We start from the raw sequence: 22,562 nt of genomic DNA on the forward strand, positions 1-22,562 counted from the left end.
TGGGTCCTTATCGCTCCATGATCACCCTGGACTGCTCCATTCCTGGCAAGTTCGCCCAATTAAGTTCCCATAGCCATTCCTCTTAATTTTTGAATGTCGTAGCCATGAACCCATTTTCAACTCCCCAGAATAGCTCTGGCCCTTATGGCGCTGCTCCTTTCCTGGCCAGCTCGTCTGTTGCCCTATTACCTTTTAACTCAATGTGTGAGTAGCCAGACCTTATTGAGCGCGCAGAGCGTATTCAGTCTGTCACGGGATTTCGATATCAGTTTGGAATTTAGTTGGTAGGACCTGCCTTAATAGTCGCTTGGCTGTCGGTTAGAATAGCAATATTCTGGCCTTACAATTTGAGTGTGTATCTAGTGCAGCATTTTCGGGGTCCATCTCCATTTTTCCTCTGTAATGGACCTGCAAGTGACCAGAACCCTTATGACTTTTGGTCATATGTTTTCAACATGTGTCTTCCAGAGTAGTCTTTGGTTAATAGATGGCTCGACGCTCGAGCATTAAGTGCTAGTCTATTTTGAGATATCCAAAATATCATATCCGATATATGATAAACAAAATGTTTGATTTTGTGTCACATAATAGTCATTTCTTTCAAAGAAAACGGTGGCTGAGGCGCATCGAGAGCTCCTGAAAGTTAACGGAGATGCTGCTCTAAGTTAAACAACATGTTGTGATTGGTTCCGTTGCTTTAAAAACGGTGATTTCTATGCTGACGGCCGTCCGCATGATAGAAAGTCAAAAATCTTCAAAATCGTTGAATCGAAGGCGTCACTTGATCATGATCCATGCCAAACCCAAGAAAAATTTGCCTCAGAATTAGGAATTGGGAATGATTCAAAAGCAAGGACCTTGGGTTCCCCATGATTTGAAGGCAACGCCATGTTTTCGCCTGGGGACAAAAAAGAAAGGGTTTTGTTCATCGCATTGCGACGGGTAATGACAAATGGATTCATTACAGCAAGCCAAAGAGGAGAAAGTACCGCATCCGTTAACTGAAAATGCGGGAATGCGGGAAGTGCTACCCCACCCAGCAATTCCGCTCAAGTGCAGACATAAAAAACTGGCTTGAATAGTGGATAGTCGCAAAAGGTTCTCGTAAAAAGTTGTAGATAACGATGAACAATGCTTTGAGTGATTCATTTGCACCCAGTTTTCACAATAAAGCTGCATTTTCAACAAAATACAGCAAAAACCTAGTCATAGTATTACGTTTGCATCGGCGGGGAGCAAATACCAATCCAATTGTCACACACTGCTGGCATTTTTCTTAATACTAACGATCATACTCCTCTTTCACTCTCTGCGAAAATCTTAGATTCCCCTGATTTACGGATGAATAGAAGTAACAGTTCTATAGAGACAGCAGGAGCGATGAACCGTTCCGCCAGCGAACTCCGTATCCGCACGTAACGATGACTCGCCATTTCATCCACAAGAGGTGGCACTCAAATGTTATGCTGTTGCGAACCATGGTAAAATGCTCCTTTTGCCTCTTAAGCTGCTCATCGTTGTTAATAAGGAACCTACCACTAACCATATCTGCCACCCAGTCAGCAGTCTCTTGTATCGTATATCCAGAAAACAACTTCTAAATCTACTACTGATTAGATGAACGTTACCCGTGAGTTGAAATCTAACTGACCTTATGGGAGACTCTCCTTTTGAACAAGGTGCTGCCAATAACGAGAGCATGGAAGCTGCTGAAATTTGCAAACCTCCAACCATTATCATTATGGTCCCCAAGATCAGGATTTCCCATCACATGTCCGATAAAGGTGTTACGATACTATTTTTAGCAAGAACTATATTGAGTTGAACGCCTCCTTCTCTTTTGTATCGGAAATCTCTGCTGGGACGGATTATTGCATTACGTTGAGTTTCCTCATTCTTGCCCGAAACCGGCCCGAAATCAACTCTTAAGTAACAAAGGCGCCCGTTGAGCTTGTCATGAACATTAATACGACACCGGATTTGTGCCTATTTCCCGTCAGCCTTGCGGGAATATAATAGCACAGACCGGGGAAGAGGCAAAGAAGTGTTTTCTACTAAGAACTAAAAATATATTTGTGATCATACCAATGATAACGCTCTGTTCTGAAATTCATTAAGACCGAAAGGTGGTGACCTGCGATTAACACCTGATCCTTTTTAAGAGAGATCCACGTTTATTTCTGCGTAAACCAGGTACTTCCAACGACCATGCCGTGTGACGCTAGTAGTTGGATGATACGCTCGTCGTCGTTGGTAATTTTATGCAAGGTATGAGAGCCGACGTATCGCCTGAATACGGGTTCCTTACTTGATTTTCCATGTAAGATTATTAGCTCTACCCAACTCCCTATCCTGCAGTAGCAGTTAGTATAATTTGACTCATTTTTAAGAGCGGGAGACTGACCTTCATCATTCCCCATCTGCCGTTTTTCTTCAAGAAATAACTCGGAACAATCCCCATGTGGAAATTAACGTAGAATTTGGTAGCAGAACTATTTGTATTGATACAGCAGGCATGCCCTTAGGTTTCGCGGTTCACCTTGGCACCAATTCACACATTCGTCCTAGGACCTATACTACCCTTTAACCACGCCGATGTTCATTGGTTTCCTATTATTTTATCTTGACAAACGTTTTAGAGGGTCCTACAGTAAGAGGATAAACTAGTCAAATCAAAGGATGTCCTGTGGTAAAAATATATCACACCATATATGTAATTACTTTCAATCCCGCTGCTTCCAAGACAAAGTGAGGCAATATCTGAAAAATCGGCTGATTCAGCATTCTCCTAAACGGCCTCTTCCAGTGAACTACCCTGCTTGGCGTTGGCCAAGCTCGCGCACTAGCTCCTGGATCTTTAACTCGAGGACCGTGGTTGCTTTCGTTCCGGGTTGCCGAAACCTAACTTCGGAACGATGGGGTAATCACACACCACTGAAACAGAATAACACTAAAGGGGTTAGAAAGAATACTTACTCGATTTGTATGGCTTAAGTAAATGAGAACACTCGCGACTCCACTTCAACATACCTTTATTTTCTAATCACAATATTCTATTTCACTCTTATTAATAATTTTTACTTAATTAATATCAAAAGCGATTTTAAAGTAATTCCCGCGCGTAAAGTGTTCTCGGATAGAACCCTTTAGCTCTGTTCAGAGGCTTGTACACCACTCAAAAGTAAAAGTAACGTTATTCTTAAAATCACCTATGTTTGACCCTTCCGTGTTTACACAGTGCTTTGAAAGTGTTCTTGTACACAACACAATAACACTTGTTTATTATTGTAAATTTGGTTGTCGGCGACAAATCGACACCTGCTGTTGCGCTGCGAACTGCTGACACGGAAGAAAGTCATGTCGAGGCCAAATATACCATTTGGTATGTAACATGCTGATGCAAAGGCGGAAAAGAATCTCGTGATGTCCAAACAGGCCATTTGCATAGCATGTGATGAAACGACGGAAGAGGTTAAATGCGCAGGCAGACTGGGTTTCATTGGGCTAGCTCCAAAGATGCGGCTGCTGGAGAAAATCCGGTGAAATCGCTTGAACATCCTCCCGCGCAAAGAAAGTCCAATTGCCTGGACCTGGACTGTTATCTATTGGCAAACGGTCCCAAGTTTCTGGATATGGAAACTCTTGTAATGGTGTCACTCGTTGCCAGCTTGCATTCTAAGGGTGTAAGGCCATCCTTCTACCTCTAACGATCGAAATGATGGCGCCCAAAACGGAAACCCCTAAGTAGTGCGTAGCGCCTTAATAACCCCTTCCATCAATAGCCAGTCCCCTGGTAGATCTCCGATTGATGCAGAATTGTCTTCCGGGTGTTGATGTGTTGTTTTTTTTCCGATGAAGTCGATTGTCTTGTTAGTATTATACATATCAAAGCTTATGCCTAATTCTCTTTTTGCGGAAGGGTCCACAATTTTGTTTGTTCTTAAATGTATCGTTCTTATTTTCTTCATTGTGTTCATTATTCTTTTATAATCGAATCTGCTCTTTGAAAATTATAATAAAAAAGGCTATTTAACCCTAGGACTTTGTTACAAGAGGATGAAAATGAAGAATGTAATAATTACACAAATATAAATACTTGGGGTCGTTTTTTATAGACGCCTGGAAAACTTGAATCGTTTATTTGGATGCTATTTTGCTTGTATATGATGTAGTTATCATTATGTTCATATGCATTTTGTGTTTATAGTTAATTCTAGTGTTGATTTAGAAAATATTCATACTTCACAAGATCACCACATTTCGTTTTTTGCTTACTAATTCTGCAATATTTTTACTCTCAGTTAATTGTTCTCAGATTACTTATATTTCGTTTTTTTTTTTTTCCATTGTGCACTTAAGTGTGCTACCTATTGGTAGTAATTAAACTACACGCGTAGTAATCAAAATTACTCGAAAGCGATTCAATGCCTAGGGAATACCTCATCAGCTCAGTTTCACGATGACGTACCACGGTAAAGAAATGTGATCCATCAAGCGTTGACTTTGCACATTTGAAATCAGAGCGCCGGCTGCCCCAGACATTGAATCACTTTGCACGCATCTGCATTCATTTTTGCTTGCACTCAACAACAACACATATCCAGCGACCGTCACCCAAAATAACAAAAAACAAAAAACAATCAAAACAAATCTGATACCTTGACACCATGCTACTGTTCTTGACCGTGACTTTTTTGCCGCCGGTCTGTTGTTAATTTGTATTAGTCACTTATTTACAATTCATTCATACACAAGAATTTTACGTAGGTTAGTGATTATTATTTAATTTCATTTATTTACATTACAGTTTCGGATCCAACTACGGGTTTGTTTTTTTTTTTTTACATGGGAATGTATACACAGGAATTCTAGACTGAGGAATTTGCGGGTGACATGATACCTATAGGGTTTGTCGATTCTTGACCCCATCTCCCGTGCTGCCGATCCGCTGTTGCTAGATGGCTTATAAAGGTAGGGTGATCGTCATCCCCCTTTCGCTTCTTTCTGGCTAACCGTACCCAAATACCTACGATAACGGCCCCTACTAATAACCCTGCCAAAGTACAACCGTGGGGAATGTATTGTTTGAACACATTATCGTCATTAATTACTCCATCGAGTTCTCTCTTTAATGTGGCTATAAGGTGCTTGTTGTCCCGGACGAGACTGATCTCGGTTGATGGAAGATTAAACCGAGGAGTGACTGTTTCATACACCTTTGTCCAGTTTACTGTAATGGCTCGTGGAATCTCTTTTATCTGGAAGGGGACCTCGCCCATGGTACAATAGTCGAGCTCTACTAGAGAAACAGGAAACCGAATTTCTAATTGAGTGTCATTACACGTGATTGGTATTTTATCAACTTGCCCTTTGAATATCACTCCAACATGGGGGCTAATGCGACCGATGTAGGTCTCATTGCTCCACCGCGTGGTCGAACACCAATCCTTTAATTGTTGGCCTCCCCGTATAATTTCCTTAATACATGATGGTCCAGAGCGTAACAATTTTGTCTCATATAGACGAGGGAGAATCTCTGTAGACTCTTCCTCGAAGAAAAACTTGTCCGCATTGGGCCCAACGAATAGGATGCGGAATGGTATCGTTGTCCCCAAGTCCCAAGTGTTATTTTTAGAATCTGGAGGGGTGATAACTACTACCTGTCTAAATTCCTCTTTATACGCAAGAGGAATTGTATATTCGATCGTAACGAGATCATTCTGAAGCCATGCAGACACTGGATTAACCTCGAACACTCTTTCTGGCTCATCTTGTTTCGGCAGGACTACCCCAGGGACCTCCCTATTAACCTGGCTTATAAAAGCCGCCAGTTCCTTGGTAGGTCGAATGTTTCGTAATTGCTCATGTTTGGCAACGATTTCGCTAATTAATGTTTTAATTCCTAGGGAGAACTCCGACAGCTCCTGCCTTAACATTTCTTTCCCCTGCTGCTCCATTAGCTGATTTATCTGGTTCTCCACCTGATGGTACTCTAGGTCCGTGATGTTTAACGTTAACGCTGCGATTTTTGTCTGTTGATGTCTAAGAGCTTTCACTTCCTCGCGAATAGCTATGTCTCGGTAACTAAGGTAAGCTACTGTCCCCGCCGCTAAGAGACCTGGGATATACTTAGCCCCTGTTTTCAATAAACTACTTGATATAATGGGGACTATACCAAAGGCCCGCCTAACTCGGTTGACCTTATAGGAAGCGGTCAACTGTCGATTAACATCAGCGACTTGCAGTTCGCTTGTAAGTTTCAGCTCGTTGCAATGTTCTTGGACTTCCTCCACCATCTGCCGCTCACATATCTTATGGAACTTTTCCAACTGTTGCGACATTGTGTCGAGATCACGCGTGAGGTTTACTGAGGTTGCAATAGTATATTTTAGGTCAAATGCCTTTACCTGCACTAATCCCAATTCCAAAATTCTGGTTTCCAAGACCGGGTCCACTGCCCAGGACACCACTGTGGCGGGCATTAGGCATATACACAGCAGAGTAGCCACTTGTGCTAGAGACCACGGCTTCCATCCTTTTCCGCTTCGCGTTCGGGAGGGAATGTTAGGTGGAGCCTTGTCCGGTTCTAACGCATTATCATCTGCTTCCTGCGCTTGAGAGGGCTCAGCTTCCTCTTCTGGAAGAAGGGGAACGAGCTGATGCACAGCACGATGTATATTGTCCCTACCAGCAGTTTTTAATTTTACTTGACGGATGGTGCCCTGTAGATCTGGAAAAACTTCTAACACTCGCCCGGTCTTCCAATCTAATGGCCTGTGACCACTTTCTTTGATTAGCACAAGTTCACCTGGCCTCAGTTGCCTACCGGGGGCCTTCCATTTATACCGCTTCTGTAGATACCCCAAATAGTCAGTCTCGAATTTGACCCAGAAATGCTTCTGCAGTTCCTGGATCTGAAGCCATTTTTTGGTTGCTGGGAGACTTTCATTTAGACCTTCCCCAGCCGGAGGTGACAATAGGCTTCTTTGAATGATAAAATGTAAAAAACGAAAGGAGGAACAAGGCTGCGGCTGGAGTTTCGGCGTTAAGTAGGTTAATGGCAAACATTGGGGGTCCTACGTCTAGTAGGCGACGTCTCCTGATGAGCTCAACGCAGTCTGCCCTGCTCTACGGCGCAGAGGTATGGGCTGGCGCTCTTGACAAGGAGGTATATCGTAGACGCCTCGCGCAAGTACAGAGACGGGGAGCTTTACGGGTGGCGTCTGCGTACCGCACAGTCTCTGAACCGGCCGTGATGGTGATCGCGGGAGTTATCCCCGTTGCCCTTCTTGCTAGGGAGCGTCAGGCCATATACAAGCGCAAGGGAGATGAGCCAAGGGAGGTGGTTGCTCGCGAAGAACGGCAACACACTCTAGACGAGTGGCAGCTCTCTTGGCAAAATGAAACTAGAGGCAGATGGACTGCGCGGCTCATCGGCAACTTAGGTGCGTGGCTGAATCGGAAGCATGGTGAGACTGACTATTTCCTTACCCAATTTTTAAGTGGGCATGGAAATTTTCAGTCTTACCTGCACAAGATTGGAAAGGCGCGTTCTCCGCATTGTGTGTTTTGCAATGGAGTTGTAGACGATGCCCACCACACTTTTTTTTCTTGTGGAAGGTGGGATGGGGTTCGTCAGCAGCTCTATTTAAACACAGGGGATCTCTCTCCAGACAACATTGTGGAAGAGATGCTGAGGACTGCTGACAGGTGGAACCGTGTTGCCCATTACGTTCGGGCCCTTCTCGTTGCTAAGAAGATAGAACTCGACCGGTGGAGGAGCCGGATGACAGGGGGTTCCTTGAACTGACAGTTCCCTTCCTCCTCTCCCCTCCCGTTGGTGAAAGGAATTCCCTGATTTGAAGGCTCCGCAAGGCGGGAGAGTTCGGGGGCTGGCCCGAAGTAATGTGACAAACGGTTCCAGGCTAGCTCTCTGACGATGGGGAGGTGTTTAGTTGGTAGTCCGACAACGTACCGAATCGGGAGTCCAACACTGTGTGCGTAAATGCATTCACCTACCCTACCCCAAAAAAAAAAAAAAAAAAAAAATGATAAAATGTGCAGGAGTTAGTACCTGTAGGTCATGACTATTATCAGCCAGCGGATACAATCGTCGGCTGTTTAATATTGCTTCCCATGTGCAGACGGCAGTTTGAAAGTTTTCATATGTCAGGTTGGAAATTGAAGGCATCCGCTTTATGTAGCGTTTTAGACTCCCCACTGCTGCCTCAAATAGCCCTCCGTAGTGGCTGGCTCTTGGGGGATTATGATGCCATACGATCTGACGCTGAGCCAACCTCTCCTCGCATTCACTGGTCAACTTTCCCCAGGCTTCCCTGAGCACTTTGGAAGCCCCTACTAAGTTTGTGCCGTTGTCGGAGCGAACCATTTTCGGCTGGCCTCGCCGGCTTACGAACCTTTGAAACGCAGCCAAAAATGCCTTTGTGGTAAGATCCGTACAGAGCTCTAAATGTATCGCTTTAGTAGACATACATACGAAGACCACTATGTAGACCTTCATAGATTTTGTGGTCCGTAAATTTGATGCTTTTATTTGAAATGGTCCGCACAGATCGGTTCCCACATTTTCAAAAACAGCGGATGACCTGATTCGCTCGGGAGGAAGGTCTGCCATTTCCGGGATTATAGTGGCTCCTCGCATTCGAACGCACCTAACGCATCCCCTAATCCACTTCTTCACTCTCTGCTGCAACGCTGGAATGTAATATCTTTCTCGGATGATAGCCATTGTGAGTCCTGTTCCACAATGTTGGTGAAACTTATGAACATGTTGAATTATGAGGTCAGCTAGGTGACACTTCCCGAGAATTATAGGGTGTTTCTGCTCAAACGGGATGAGCGCCTGCTCTAATCTTCCTCCCACTCGGAGAACCCCAGATACCTGATCGACAAAGGGGTTTAGCGTGGACAGCCAATGGTTTTTCTCGATATTCAATCCCTTCTGAATTCTGAAAATTTGCCTCCCGAAGAGTAGTTTTTGTTGATACCTGACGACTGCCCACTCCGTTAGCGGAAGTTTGCCTTTCCCTAGAGTTTCTGTGATTTTTCGGATGACGTCTTGAGCTTCTTTTCTACTGGACGCCCCGTATAACAGATCATCCATATAGAACGCGTTCTTGATGATCCAGTTGATCTCCTCATCAGGAGCATTGTCGTCTGCCACCTGGTGAAGCGTTCGAATTGCTTGCCAGGGTGCACAGTCTAACCCGTAGGTCACCGTTTTCAAGTAAAACTCTCTTATCGGTTCTTGAGGCTTCGCCCGCCAGAGAATCCTAAGCTTGATCTGATCCTCCGGTCTCAAAAGTATCTGCCGATACATCTTAGTAATGTCACTAGAGTATACATACGCAAACCTGCGTATTCTAGTGACAATGTCGAAAATATGGTTTTGCAACTTTGGACCGGGATGGATCATCTCGTTAAGGCTCACACCATTTGATGTCGGACTGGAAGCATTGAAGACATTCCGCAATTTCGTCGACGTGGCCTCTTGGCGAACCACGCTTAAATACGGGATATAATATACTTCGCCGCTAGTGTCAGATTGATGATCCTTTGGAACTTCAGCCATGTGGTCCAAATTAAAATATTCTTCCATAAACTCATCCGATTTGAGCTTGTGGTCTTTGTTTTTCAACCACCTTTTCTCCTGACCGAGATAGTGCTGCACAGCCTTGTGGTACGAGTTTCCTAGTTTAATATTATCTTGTCGCCACGGGGTCGGTACCACGTATCGGCCATCGTTCTCTCGGTAATGACCCTTTACGAATAGATCCTCACAAATTTCGTCATCTATGCGACTAGATTCATCTCTACTTAGGGGCATGTCCCAAAAAGCCCTTAAGTCCTGTTCCCATTCCTTGATAGTGACATGTGTTGAGGTGAACTTCGATACCGAGGATTCCGCCGGACCAGACACAATCCATCCCAATTTCGTGTTCTGGAGCAGGAAACTATCTACGGTTTCTACTCCATTCACGAAAAGTTGTGGAAGGATACTAGACCCTAATAAAACTGGAACGTGAGATGCATGTTCCGTTACGGGATCCGCCAACTTCTTCCCTTGAAACATTGCCTTTACTTGCGGCGGTACCTGTGGAAGGGAACCTTTAGTTACCCGTCTGACTACTAACGCTTTAGTGCTGACCTCGGAACCATCGTCCAATTTAAGGGTAAGACACACAACCGCTGACACTTTCCCTGCTGACACACCACCTACTCCTGAAATTTCGATGTTGGTCTTTTTCTTTTTTAACCGAAGTTTCTGTACTAGATCTTCGGTTATATAGCTGCTCTGACTGCCTTGATCGATCAAACACCGAACTGGAACGGCATGTCCTTCTCTTGCCTCTAGCTTAACGACAGCTGTTGGAAGAACGGTTCCGGACCATGGCAATGCTGTCGAATTTTTGGCATGATGAACAGCAGAAGACGGGTTATCCCCTTTGCACGGATGCATGGCAGTAAGATGTTGCCCTTTGCATATTTCGCATTGGAGATTCTTGCGTTTATTGCACGCTTCCCCCCTGATATATTTGTGAGAGAGACAGTAAATGCAAACATGATAACGGCGGAGCAGTTTCTCCTTGTCGGTACTTTCAATGAATTGAGGACACTGGGCTGTGAAGTGCTTCCCCATACATAATAAGCATTTAATCCAGTTTCTCTTTTCCCCTTCCGACTTGGAGACCAAGGCTATCTCCTTCTGGGTTTTTCTCTTATTCCCAAGATCCTCCGCCTGGGATATCCCACTTAGACCATCCCAACCGGGGGACATGACCACATATCTATTTTCTAGAAATTGGTCGATGTCGTTTATCGTAACGGGCATTTTCGGATCTCGTAACGTTAAGTCGAACTCCCTCCGAGTTGTCATATCCATTTTCCTCGTCAGGACGAACGGAATGAATGGAATACCTTCATCTGCATTGAATCCTGCTTTCCGTAGGTTCTGAACTGCGGAACGCATGGTATCCAATGCTCTTCCCAACGTTCTAGCCTCCCTTTGGTTTATCTGAGGTAAGTCAACTAACGCCTGAATTTCCTTTTCTATTAAGGCCCGACGATTACTGTACCTTCGGTCAAGAAGAACCCATGCTTGTTGGTAATTCTCTCCGTATATCCCTAAATGGTCGATTACACGTTTTGCATCGCCTCTTAACTTGCTCTGAAGCATCATTAAGCGCTCCGCAAAACCGATTTCAGAACCATCGTATACAGAGTTAAAGAGGCTTTTGAATGGTTCGTATTGACTGATGTCCCCACCGAATATTGGAATATCTGGGATGGGTGGGGCGAATCTAAAACGATATCCTGAGTTCCAAGGGGAAAAATGGCTTGAAGGACCAAAATGGTTTGGCCGGGTCTGGCTGGGATCCAAGAAGGATTCTGAGCGGTTTGGTCCAGGAGTCCGCAAATATTCTGGGCGGGGCTGACTAGGATCTAATAAATAGTCCGGTCGTAGATGGGTGGGGAAGGGCCCAAGATTAGATGTACGCGGTTCGTCTCTCCACGTTGGATAATTTTGTCTATCCTTATCACAGGCCCCCCATGCCCCTCCAAATGCAACTTCACATCTGCTTGAACTCCTGGGCAGATCCCTAGCTGTCGCTTCACCTTGGAGTCTGTCGTTGACGTTTATGCCCAAATCTCGTTCTAACAACTCTGTTTCAACTTGTCTTGGGACGGCCCCCCTACTCGAACTTCCTTCACCGGGATCTACATAATTTTGAGTCACTGGCGGGAGTTTAGGGACTTGCTCCCTAACTGGTCCCAAAGTTAACGGGTCGACCTCTGTTTGTCTCTCCTCAGGGATAAGAGAGGGATGAACTCTCTCAACGAACTCCTTTGTTTTCAAATAAACTGATTGCATGAGTCCCAGCTTATTCTCTCGAAAATATATTAAATCTGCCGAGGGATTCAATAATAGAAGCCGTTTATGTTCTGCAATGAACTCTAAATAGATCTGCCGGACCTCACTCCACGCGGTTTCAAAGCGTTCCTTAGTTCGCTTTTCCTGCCGCAGTTTGCATAGCGTCTCGCGAACCTCTTCAACTTTCAAAACCCGCTTTTGCTGAGCTTCAATGATCTCCTGGATCTCCATTTTTGGTTCTATTTCAACTGGTTGTCACTTAATTGAATTAAATATTTCCGTTTGGTACGGACAGTGACACACAAAATACGTGGGAGGCGCAACACTATAAGGATCTTTCCTTTGGTCTGAACGCGCCCACGGATCAACAACACCACAAAAATTCACACCAACGATGATAGAGTGTCGTTAGAGAAACGTGGGAGGCGCAACACTAAAAGGACTTTGCCTTGGGTTTGAACGCGCCCACGGATCAACAACACCACAAAAATTCACACCAACGATGTTAGAGTGTCGTTCGAGAAACGTGGGAGGCGCAACACTATAAGGACTTTGCCTTGGGTCTGAACGCGCCCACGTAACAACAACAATAATAAAAATACACACCAACGATGTTAGAGTGTCGTTTGAGAAACGTGGGAGGCGCAACACTATAAGGACTTTGCCTTGGGTTTGAACGCGCCCACGGATCAACAACACTACAAAGAATCACACCAACGTTGTTAGAGTGTCGTTAGAGAAACGTGGGAGGCGCAACACTAAAAGGACTTTGCCTTGGGTTTGAACGCGCCCACGTAACAACAACAATAATAAAAATTCACACTAACGATGATAGAGTGTCGTTCGAGAAACGTGGGAGGCGCAACACTATAAGGACTTTGCCTTGGGTTGAACGCGCCCACGAATCAACAACACTACAAAAAATCACACCAACGTTGTTAGAGTGTCGTTAGAGAAACGTGGGAGGCGCAACACTATAAGGACTTTGCCTTGGGTTTGAACGCGCCCACGGATCAACAACACCACAAAAATTCACACCAACGATGATAGAATGTCGTTAGAGAAACGTGGGAGGCGCAACGCTAAAAGGAACTTTGCCTTGGGTTTGAACGCGCCCACGGATCAACAACACAAAAAACAATGCACACCAACGTTGACGTTCAAGTAGTGTTTTATGTTGTGTAAACGAAACACAATCACTATAATTTCCCGCACTTTATATATATTTTTTCACAAGAGAAATTATTTTTATAATAGTAATTTTCTTTAAAAACTTACTTTGGATCGTAATCCGGCTCGACGGACCAGCTGATTCAGCATTCTCCTAAACGGCCTCTTCCAGTGAACTACCCTGCTTGGCGTTGGCCAAGCTCGCGCACTAGCTCCTGGATCTTTAACTCGAGGACCGTGGTTGCTTTCGTTCCGGGTTGCCGAAACCTAACTTCGGAACGATGGGGTAATCACACACCACTGAAACAGAATAACACTAAAGGGGTTAGAAAGAATACTTACTCGATTTGTATGGCTTAAGTAAATGAGAACACTCGCGACTCCACTTCAACATACCTTTATTTTCTAATCACAATATTCTATTTCACTCTTATTAATAATTTTTACTTAATTAATATCAAAAGCGATTTTAAAGTAATTCCCGCGCGTAAAGTGTTCTCGGATAGAACCCTTTAGCTCTGTTCAGAGGCTTGTACACCACTCAAAAGTAAAAGTAACGTTATTCTTAAAATCACCTATGTTTGACCCTTCCGTGTTTACACAGTGCTTTGAAAGTGTTCTTGTACACAACACAATAACACTTGTTTATTATTGTAAATTTGGTTGTCGGCGACAAATCGACACCTGCTGTTGCGCTGCGAACTGCTGACACGGAAGAAAGTCATGTCGAGGCCAAATATACCATTTGGTATGTAACATGCTGATGCAAAGGCGGAAAAGAATCTCGTGATGTCCAAACAGGCCATTTGCATAGCATGTGATGAAACGACGGAAGAGGTTAAATGCGCAGGCAGACTGGGTTTCATTGGGCTAGCTCCAAAGATGCGGCTGCTGGAGAAAATCCGGTGAAATCGCTTGAACATCGGCTTTGCCCTAGACGCTACGTCTGCTATTTTTTGAATTTTTGAATAGTTCGTGTCATCTACAAACGGTTTGTCCGACTTAGACTTAGGATCAGGCAAGTCCTAAAACAAAAATAATATTTAACTCAGTTGATAGAATGGGGCATTCTGTTGTATTCTGCCAGAGATCCGTCAAACGTGTAGCTTCGCAATGATGGGGCTGAGCCACAACGGTTGTTAAGACTATCCTCAAAGTTCAGACCCTAGGGCATGCATAAATCTTTGTGAAAAAACCTCAGACCTTTAACAAATCTTTGAAAAAAATCAATGTGGATTCGTTCATCTGTAGAAGATGAGATGACAGTGCATTTCATATGTACATAATTGTTTCTCTCTCTCTCAAACCTAACTGGCAAATATCTTGGACGCTGTGCTAACGCCGTGGGGTAGTCTGATGTAGTTCAACATGAATATTGAAGCTAAGAATTTGTATTTTTCATATGGTAAAAAGTCCCAGAATTTGAACCCATTTGCGAAATTAAAGAGTGAAGTTTAGGTTGCGGCGCAGATTTTGAAGGCATCACCAAGTTTATGTTTCCTCTCCCAAAAAATCTGTAGGAGGATGCTCAGTGGAAGGCCTCCACTTATTGTCTATGGAGCAGTCAGCCAAGAATGAAAGTACAGTAATTCCCATAGTGGAAGAAACTGGAAACCTGATTACAGCTAGGATTGCAGGCTAAATCTCCATCGTTAGAACTTTTACGCTCCGCTCTTTGCTTGTGGTACTCTCTGCCACAAAAGCCATTGTGTCGGAAGCTAGAGTATTTGATGATGATGAAAGAAACACAGGGCCGACAACTTATTATTATAGAAACAACCTCTCTGTGCCAAGAACTAATGAGGGAAACACCATAGTTTCTGCTAAGTCCCTACTCTCGGATTCTCTGGTTTCCGCCCACGCATAAACTATGGGGTCTAATAAAGTATGCAGAATCAACTGACATTTAAATATGAACACGCTGTGCCGCGAACGTTCAACATTAGGTCGGTGCCTATTGGGGAAGTATTTCATCGCTCAACTCAGTTGGAGACTGCCAACATGAGATGTGACCACGTTCATCGAAATAAGGAGTGCAGTAATTGACCCAAAAACTTATACTTCAATAATGTTTAAAACGAAGCCTATCAAAACTTAGCCAGACCACTAAGGTCCATTGTACTCGACACCCCGTTTGACGGAATATCCTAAATTCGTTTATGTTTTGCAGGATTATGTTATTCTATCCACAGCAATTGGGGTACAGCACTAAAACCCGAGGCATTCACATACATAGGATTTCATGGATTCCGTTTCCTCATTGCTGGGTGGACATGCATCATAATGCCACTGAGTTATGCCAGTCAAAATGCTCACAACACCTCTTCCTGCTGTTCAACAGGCAAACTTTGCAATTTGTTTTTTGGTTTTTACATGAAAACTTTTGTGTGTCTAGCACTTTCCCACTTGTCCGAATGGAAAATTTGTTAGCAATATAAACCAGCGCTTTTAACACTTCAATTATTGATTCCAACCCCCAATTGTGAAGTACTCCTAGGACGTGAAAAATAACCACGGAAAGTGGAGTCTTTGGACAAGTAAGAACTCCAACTCAAGTGCTCGGTAGGCAGTGTGCGGGGCAGCAATTTCAGTATTTTTTTCTAATCTGGAATATAATAGTTAATTAGTGTAGTAATTTGTCTGGTAAATCTTGTAAAATTAAGATGAAATCGCCGGAGGAAACAGCGCAAGGTTCTTTTCCCCGCTATTTCCAGCCCTCGTTTCTCTTGTCTATCGGTTGTCCTTGCAGGTTGCTCCACTTCGTCATAGATGTCAATGGACGGAACGGAGACAGGCTCCTCAATAACTGCCGTGGCAGTACGGGTGCCACTGTTTTGGGGGAGAAACCCAGTAGCATGATTCCACCAATTGGAGGCGCTTGTCGGGCTGGATGGGTGGTTATTGAACTTATTCCCGAAGTATTCGGGGACTGCTCCTACAAGAGGCTGAAGAAACAGCTCATTAAACGCCTATCAGTGAGGAAAACGCCTAAGCTGAATCACTTACTGACAGAATTAATGCTTGGTAGCCGTGAGAAAGTCGGCACCGCCAAAGCAAGTGGCTCAGCTGAAGCAGGCGATGGCAGCACTTACAGACCCGTTTCTAAATTTGTGGAGACAGATTTAGATCCCGCAAAGGGTGTTCTGGTAGTAGGTTGTCGGGACACTCGGGCATGCTTATATCAATGTAGATTCGCCGAATAGGCCACAAAATTTATGAGCTCCTGCATTTTCTTGACAAAAAATTAGTCTGCTCTGGCGACGACTACCCGAAATTGTCTCGTCTCGGTTTTTCCCATATCCCGAAATCATAAATTGACACCGCCAATCTACAGACAGGTAGACATGAGGCTAAGGCTTCGACAGGAGTTTTCTTGCATTTCCATCTTAAGCGTGGAGTTCCTGTGGCACTATGGATTGCTAAAGGGTCTACACAATAGATCCCTCATTGATCCCACAGCGCCCTTGTACGCTTAATACTCTTTCGAACGTCTTTGAAGGCGTGGCCGACCCACGTATTCGTGCACTTCTTCAAAAATATCCCACCATCACTAGGGTAGGGTAGTATTAGAAGCGGTTCCAAGAAATTCAAAACCGAAAACAACAGCAATATGCAATGACTTTTTGAATTTACTTGAATGAAATTTGGACTGTGCAATGCGGCGCAAATCTTTTAGAGATTCATCCACTCTGTACAACGAAACCTCCACTTTTGTTTCATTCATTTGAGTGATTTTTTCGTCAGGTTTTCCTCTAGAACATCTGGAACAACTAGAATGTATTTTTCAACATCTCCTTGATGCCGAATTTACACTCAACGTTGACAAATGCAATTTCCTGCTTTGAAACAGAACCCTGACAAGGATCCCCTCGCCAACTTCAACAGCTAAACTTTATCAGCCAGTGGCCTTCCGATATTCCACACGTGTCTGGAAAGTATAATGTAGTTTCTGACACTTTGTCAAGCGATGTGGTCACAACCCCCGACATTGTCGATCGCGGAGGCGCAGAATGACGACACAGCCCTTCAGAGCCAATTCCAAATACACATCTTCGGCTCGACGTTCAGAATATTCTGCGAAACCTCAGACAAAGACCAAGGTCGTATATTCAGTCTGATTTTCGTAAGGAAGTATTTCATGTCGCCGGTTAATCGCCAGAAAATATATAACATCGCATATCAGTACTACAAAATCGCAAAACATGTGAAGAAAGAGGTAGGTGTGTTCCGTCGGTCCAACAAGCGCTTCCACACAAACCATCTCGACATAGTTGACCCTTTACGAGACTCGCACGGTTTCAGGTATTGCTCACAATAATTGATAGGTTCACGCGATGGCTTGAGGCAATAACTCTGAACGACATTTCTGCACAATCTTGAGTCGGGGTCCTTTGTCGAGAGAGAATTCCACGCTTCGGGGCGTCAGGAGATATATTCACCAACCAGGCAATATATTTCAAGTTCTCTTTTTTCGCGAAGTTAAGCAAACTCCTTGGCTTTAAGCCCCACCGGAGAATCGCATACCACCTTCGGTCCAATGGAATGCTTTGCAGGATAGCATAGCCCAAGGCGATTCTTCTTAGCCGCAAGTCCCGCCACTCGTTCTGCTTGGCCACCAGACATCCTGAGCCTCTCCAGCGATTCTATACCCATCATTAGGTCGGGCCTCGACACCACAGGATTGTTGCCTTTGCTCAAGGACACAGTGCGGAAGCTGAAGCCGGCAACACACGATAACCACGTGAAAAACGTGGATCTGGACTCCTAGGCGCATCTTCTAAATAGGGTCGATCCCTCCCGGAGACCGCTGCAACCAATTTACGAGCACCCCAAGCGAGGCCCACACTATTTTAACCTTAACATCGAAGGCATGCTCAAGAGGGCCTCCGTGGCCCGACTAAAGTCTTTCTATCCGAAGCTACGAAGAAATGCCCACAAAGGGTGCTTTTTGACTTAGGACAGCCGAGCTGAGGAAGCCATGTGTCTGTTTCTCTGCTGAACGCCCTGTCGATTGAAGTCAAGGGAGTCAAGGAAAGAATTGGAGAGAACATGTATTAAAGATTAATTTTGGAAATAGTGTTTCTGTTCACTACTTAGTGGAGAGTAGGGCATCCACACAGTCAGACTGTGCTTCAGTGTCACTATTATCGCAGTTAATGCCATGCATACAAGTGATAACGACAGTGATCTACGTCTTTGACTAGCGACTGGTTGTCTAGTGCACTGACGAGCCCTTTAAAACAGAATGAGCGATCGCCCGAATCATTGGTCGATTTGCAACCTTTGGATATATGTACATATTTAGGGGATTGCAACGAGAACAGCTTATAGACCAATTCATTTAGGTCTATAGAAAAAGAGCGGGACGTAAACCATTAAAAGAGGCATTATGGTCTTGTAAGGGTGTCTAATTCTCGGATCCCCGTAAATCTTTTTGGTAGAAGGTATAAAGCTAACCTCAAAAGCAGAAAAAAACTCAGATAGAGTAGAATGCGTGGCAAACAATGCGAAGACTTAAAACAAGACTCTGAAGTCTCAGTAGCAATGGCAAAAACCCCTTTCAAAAACTGGAAACGGGCTTCCTATAAGAACGAAGACAAAACTTTTCTGTCAAAACCACAAAAAATGTATTGCGAGGTTTGACCTGGCGAAAAGTTGGAAGACAACTCACTAGCTAGATAAATTTATGTTTAGAATATGAGTTTTTAAATATAGCATGATGGTCCCAAGCCCAGTTAAAGGAGTAGAACCGAAATAAAATACTGTAATCAGGGAAAGAGATAAAGTGTAGTTAGTAAATACCTGATCTATCTTCATGTCAGGTACCGCGGCCGACCAAGATAATGCATTAAATGTATTTAAATTTAAAGCCCCGAAGAAATAGTAGAGCGTTCACTTCAGTCGACGCGGCGGAGCGGGCACCGCTCCTGTCGAGAATTGGGCAAGGCCTCTTGACGTATAGATGACGTCAGGACGCAATAAATTGGTCCGAGCGAATCAAATACGTGTTTGAATGCTAAATATGTATTGGTACGCTCACAGGAAAGCAGAATCCTCGGAACACTTCATTTGTGAACGCACCTATATAGGCGTCAGATTTTTGGAGTTATTGTACTCGGACAATCATAGGGGATAGCATCATCATCAACAGTGGCGCAACAACCGGTATCCGGTCTAGGCCTACCTTAAAAAGGAACTCCAGCCATCCCGGTTTTGCGGGATTCGGTATCCCTGAAAGTTGTCTGACGTCCTGACCTACGCCATCGCTCCATCTTAGGCAGGGTTTGCCTCGCATTCTTTTCTACCATAGATATTGCCCTTATAGAATTTCCGGGCTAGATCATCCTTATCCATGCGGATTAATTGACCCCTGATCTGTTGCTGATTTGCCTGGAGTGAAGTCTCTTTGGTATGGGCCAATGATGTTCTGGGCGTATGGGACTATCCGGCCTAGCAGGATAGCGGAGAATATCTTAAAGATGGTACTCAGCAACGTGATACCTCTATAATTACTGCACTGTGTGATATCTCCCTTTTTATGTATGCGACAGATAATGCCTCGTTGCCAATCGCCAGGCATTGATTCGCTGTCCCATATTTTGAGCATCAGTTGATGAACCACTTGGTGTAATTGGTCGCCTCCATATTTAACCAATCCCGCTGTAATTCCATCGGCTCCTGGCGACTTATGATTTTTTAGAAGATGAATTGCACGGACTGTTTCTTTTAAACTTGGTGGTGGCAGTATTTGTCCGTCGTCTTCACTTGGCGGGACCTCCAACTCGCCGATGTTCATCAAAGTACTTAATCTATCGCTCCAATATGCCCATTCTGTCGGAAATCAGATTTCCCTCTTTGTCTCGGCAGGATGAGCATCGAGGTGTATAAGGCTTCATCCTGCTGACTTGTTGGTAAAACTTCCGTGCCTGGTGCGGTTGCTCCCTATACTTTTCTAGTTTACAGACTTGTTGGTTCCCGCAGGCTTCCTTTTTCCATCTATGAAGTCGCTTCTCCGCTCGACGGAGTTCGTGATAAGTCTCTGCGCGTGCCCGTGTTCGTTGAGAATGCAACATTACTCGATATGCGGCATTCTTCCGTTCCAAAGCTAGTTTACATTCATCGTCAAAGCAGCCGTTCCGTGGGGCCAAGTATCTTTGTGGCCGTATCAATGATAACGCTCTTCAGATGGTTGTGAAGATCATTTGTTGATGCTTCATCTCCAGGATCTCTGTTGACTGTGGTTATTGCGGCATCCATTTCCCTCTTATAGGTGCCGTGGAGGGTTGTGTTGTTAATGGCTTCAGTATTAACTCTCACCTGATTGTCAGAGGGGAGTATAAGTGGTGTCGTAATTCAAGCTCGGAGCACCATGCCAACGAGATAGTGCTCCGAGTCTATATTGGCTTCCCTATATGTTCTGACATTCATCAAGGCTGAGAGGTGGCGGCGTTCAATCAGCACGCGGTCAATTTAGTTGAAAGTGGTCCTGTCTGGAGAGACCCACGTATGTTTGTGAACCGTTTTCCGCGCAAACCAGGTACTTCCAAAAACCATTTCGTACGATACTGCTAACTGAATAATGCGCAGTCCGTCATCATTGGTATCCCTATCTAAGCTATGAGAGCTGACGTATCGCCTAAATACGAGCTCCTTCCCTACCTTACTGTTAAAATCTGCAAGTATGATTTCGATATCATACTTGGGACAGGCTTCGAGGGTCCGCTCAACTGCCTCGTAGAAGGTATCCTTCTCCGACTCTGCATTTTCCTGTGTAGAGGCGTGACCGTTTATGAGTACGTGTAACTTGTCTCACAAGCGCAGAGTGCATAACCTTTCGTTTATATTTTCAAAACCGATAACAGCAGGTTTCATTTTTTGGCTGCCTAAGAAACCTACTCCGAGCACATGGTTTACTGGATGGCCGCTATAATATATGGTGTAGTGGCTCTTCTTCAAGAACAGGTATCGGCTAGCTGCTCAGCAGCATTCGATCTGTACAGGGAGCTCACGTTCCATGAGAAAATGTACAAATCGTTAATCCGTTGTCGTTGCCGGGTTCGTCGTTGTAAGATCCATCCTGTCCGAGGCTCCTTTCGTGGCTTCGTAACATCAGTTTTCAGTGTAGGGTTGTCAGCCCTATCTAACGCCCAACTTGGAGGACCAGTTGGTACATTTTGTCCCGTTTTTAGGCGCAGGAGACTCGCCTTCATCTTTCTCCGTCTGCAGTTTTTCATAAAAAAAGAACTCCCAGCGATCACCACGTGGAGATGGAGATAGGATTTGGTAGTAGAGCTGTTGGTGTAAGTTCAGCAGACGTTTCCCAGGTTTTATGCTCTATCGTAGGCACCAATCTACGTTTCGTCCTGGGACCTATACTACCCTTTGACCGGGGAGATAGCATCACATCCATTTAAGGATATCCTGTGATACGTAAAAGATTCCGGGATATTCCTTTATGTAGATGGAGGAATACAATGGACCGCTACGCCCTTCAACCAAGAATCTGCATCTTTTACTTTTGGAAGTCGTTAAATTCACTAAAGAATACAAACACATTAAATCGTGTACGGATATTTTATGCGTCAGAAAAGGCTCATCGTCGGAAGCAATTCTCACTACCAAGTCTTCAAACATTTGGCTTATGCGAGTAGCTCATATACAGATTTGGCGGAATAAGGGGAAAAGAGGTGGTCCTCCCCAAGCTTGGAGTTTTCAGGGGCCCGTAATGAACATTTAACTGAAATAAAAACATAATAGAAGGTCCGCAAAGTTTCCACCCCGGCCCCCGTTTTTTCAAAAATATGTAGAAAAATTACTATTAGCAAAGAAAGATACTTTAAATAATCTAAATGTTTTGTTAAACTAATTCACACGTTTTTAGAAAATACTTGCTTACTCACACTTCACAAGGATGCCGTCGTATTTGCGATACGTGATACGCTCCATGCATAGAACTGACCTTCACGACTTTATAGAAGAATTTCAGCAGAAACTTAAAAGATGTTAATCCTTCCTGTGTGTCATCCTCCAGAAAATCTATTATTTCCATATTCTTTTGGTGGAACTTTGTGAACAAGTCGCCCAAGGGGCCGAATTGCTTTTTATGTTCCTCAATAAAACGCACATAACTAGCGTGTCTTCTGTCTTCCGTGTAATTCTCCATTGTTCTCGTCTGAACTTCTCCCACAGACTTAGACGAAGCCAATGAGTCCTGAGATCCTTTTGTAGACTTCACCTCGTAAAATCAAAAGCTCCGATTTTATAGGCGCCTTCGCCTCCGTCATAATTACTGCGAACAAAGTCATCAACCGGTTTATGGGCCGCTAATCAAACCCGAATCACTTCTGTTTGATTAACCATCCGCAACTTTATTGCTTTTCGATTGCTTCGAGAAGCTAATGGAGAAGTTGATTGCCTTTGAGTCTGACGGCATCAGTTCGTCCTGGCGTGGTGGTAATATCAGGACCGCTATATATGTATGTGTCCGTATAGTTTGGGT

At 44.3% G+C, this 22,562-nt stretch overlaps 1 protein-coding gene across 1 annotated transcript in view; it reads right to left on the reverse strand.

The window, feature by feature from the left end:
* LOC119646223 (sodium channel protein Nach-like) overlaps nucleotides 1–22,112 on the reverse strand; it is a 38,587-nt gene extending 16,475 nt beyond the window's left edge. Inside the window, exon 1 of the mRNA XM_038046613.1 lies at nucleotides 21,964–22,112. Within this exon, the coding sequence (XP_037902541.1) occupies nucleotides 21,964–22,112 (149 nt within the window). The remainder of the gene's footprint in view (nucleotides 1–21,963) is intronic.
* Between the last annotated feature and the right edge of the window lie 450 nt (nucleotides 22,113–22,562).

The sequence above is a fragment of the Hermetia illucens genome, chromosome 1 (genome assembly GCF_905115235.1).
Source record: "Hermetia illucens chromosome 1, iHerIll2.2.curated.20191125, whole genome shotgun sequence".
In the NCBI taxonomy this organism is placed as follows: domain Eukaryota; kingdom Metazoa; phylum Arthropoda; class Insecta; order Diptera; family Stratiomyidae; genus Hermetia; species Hermetia illucens.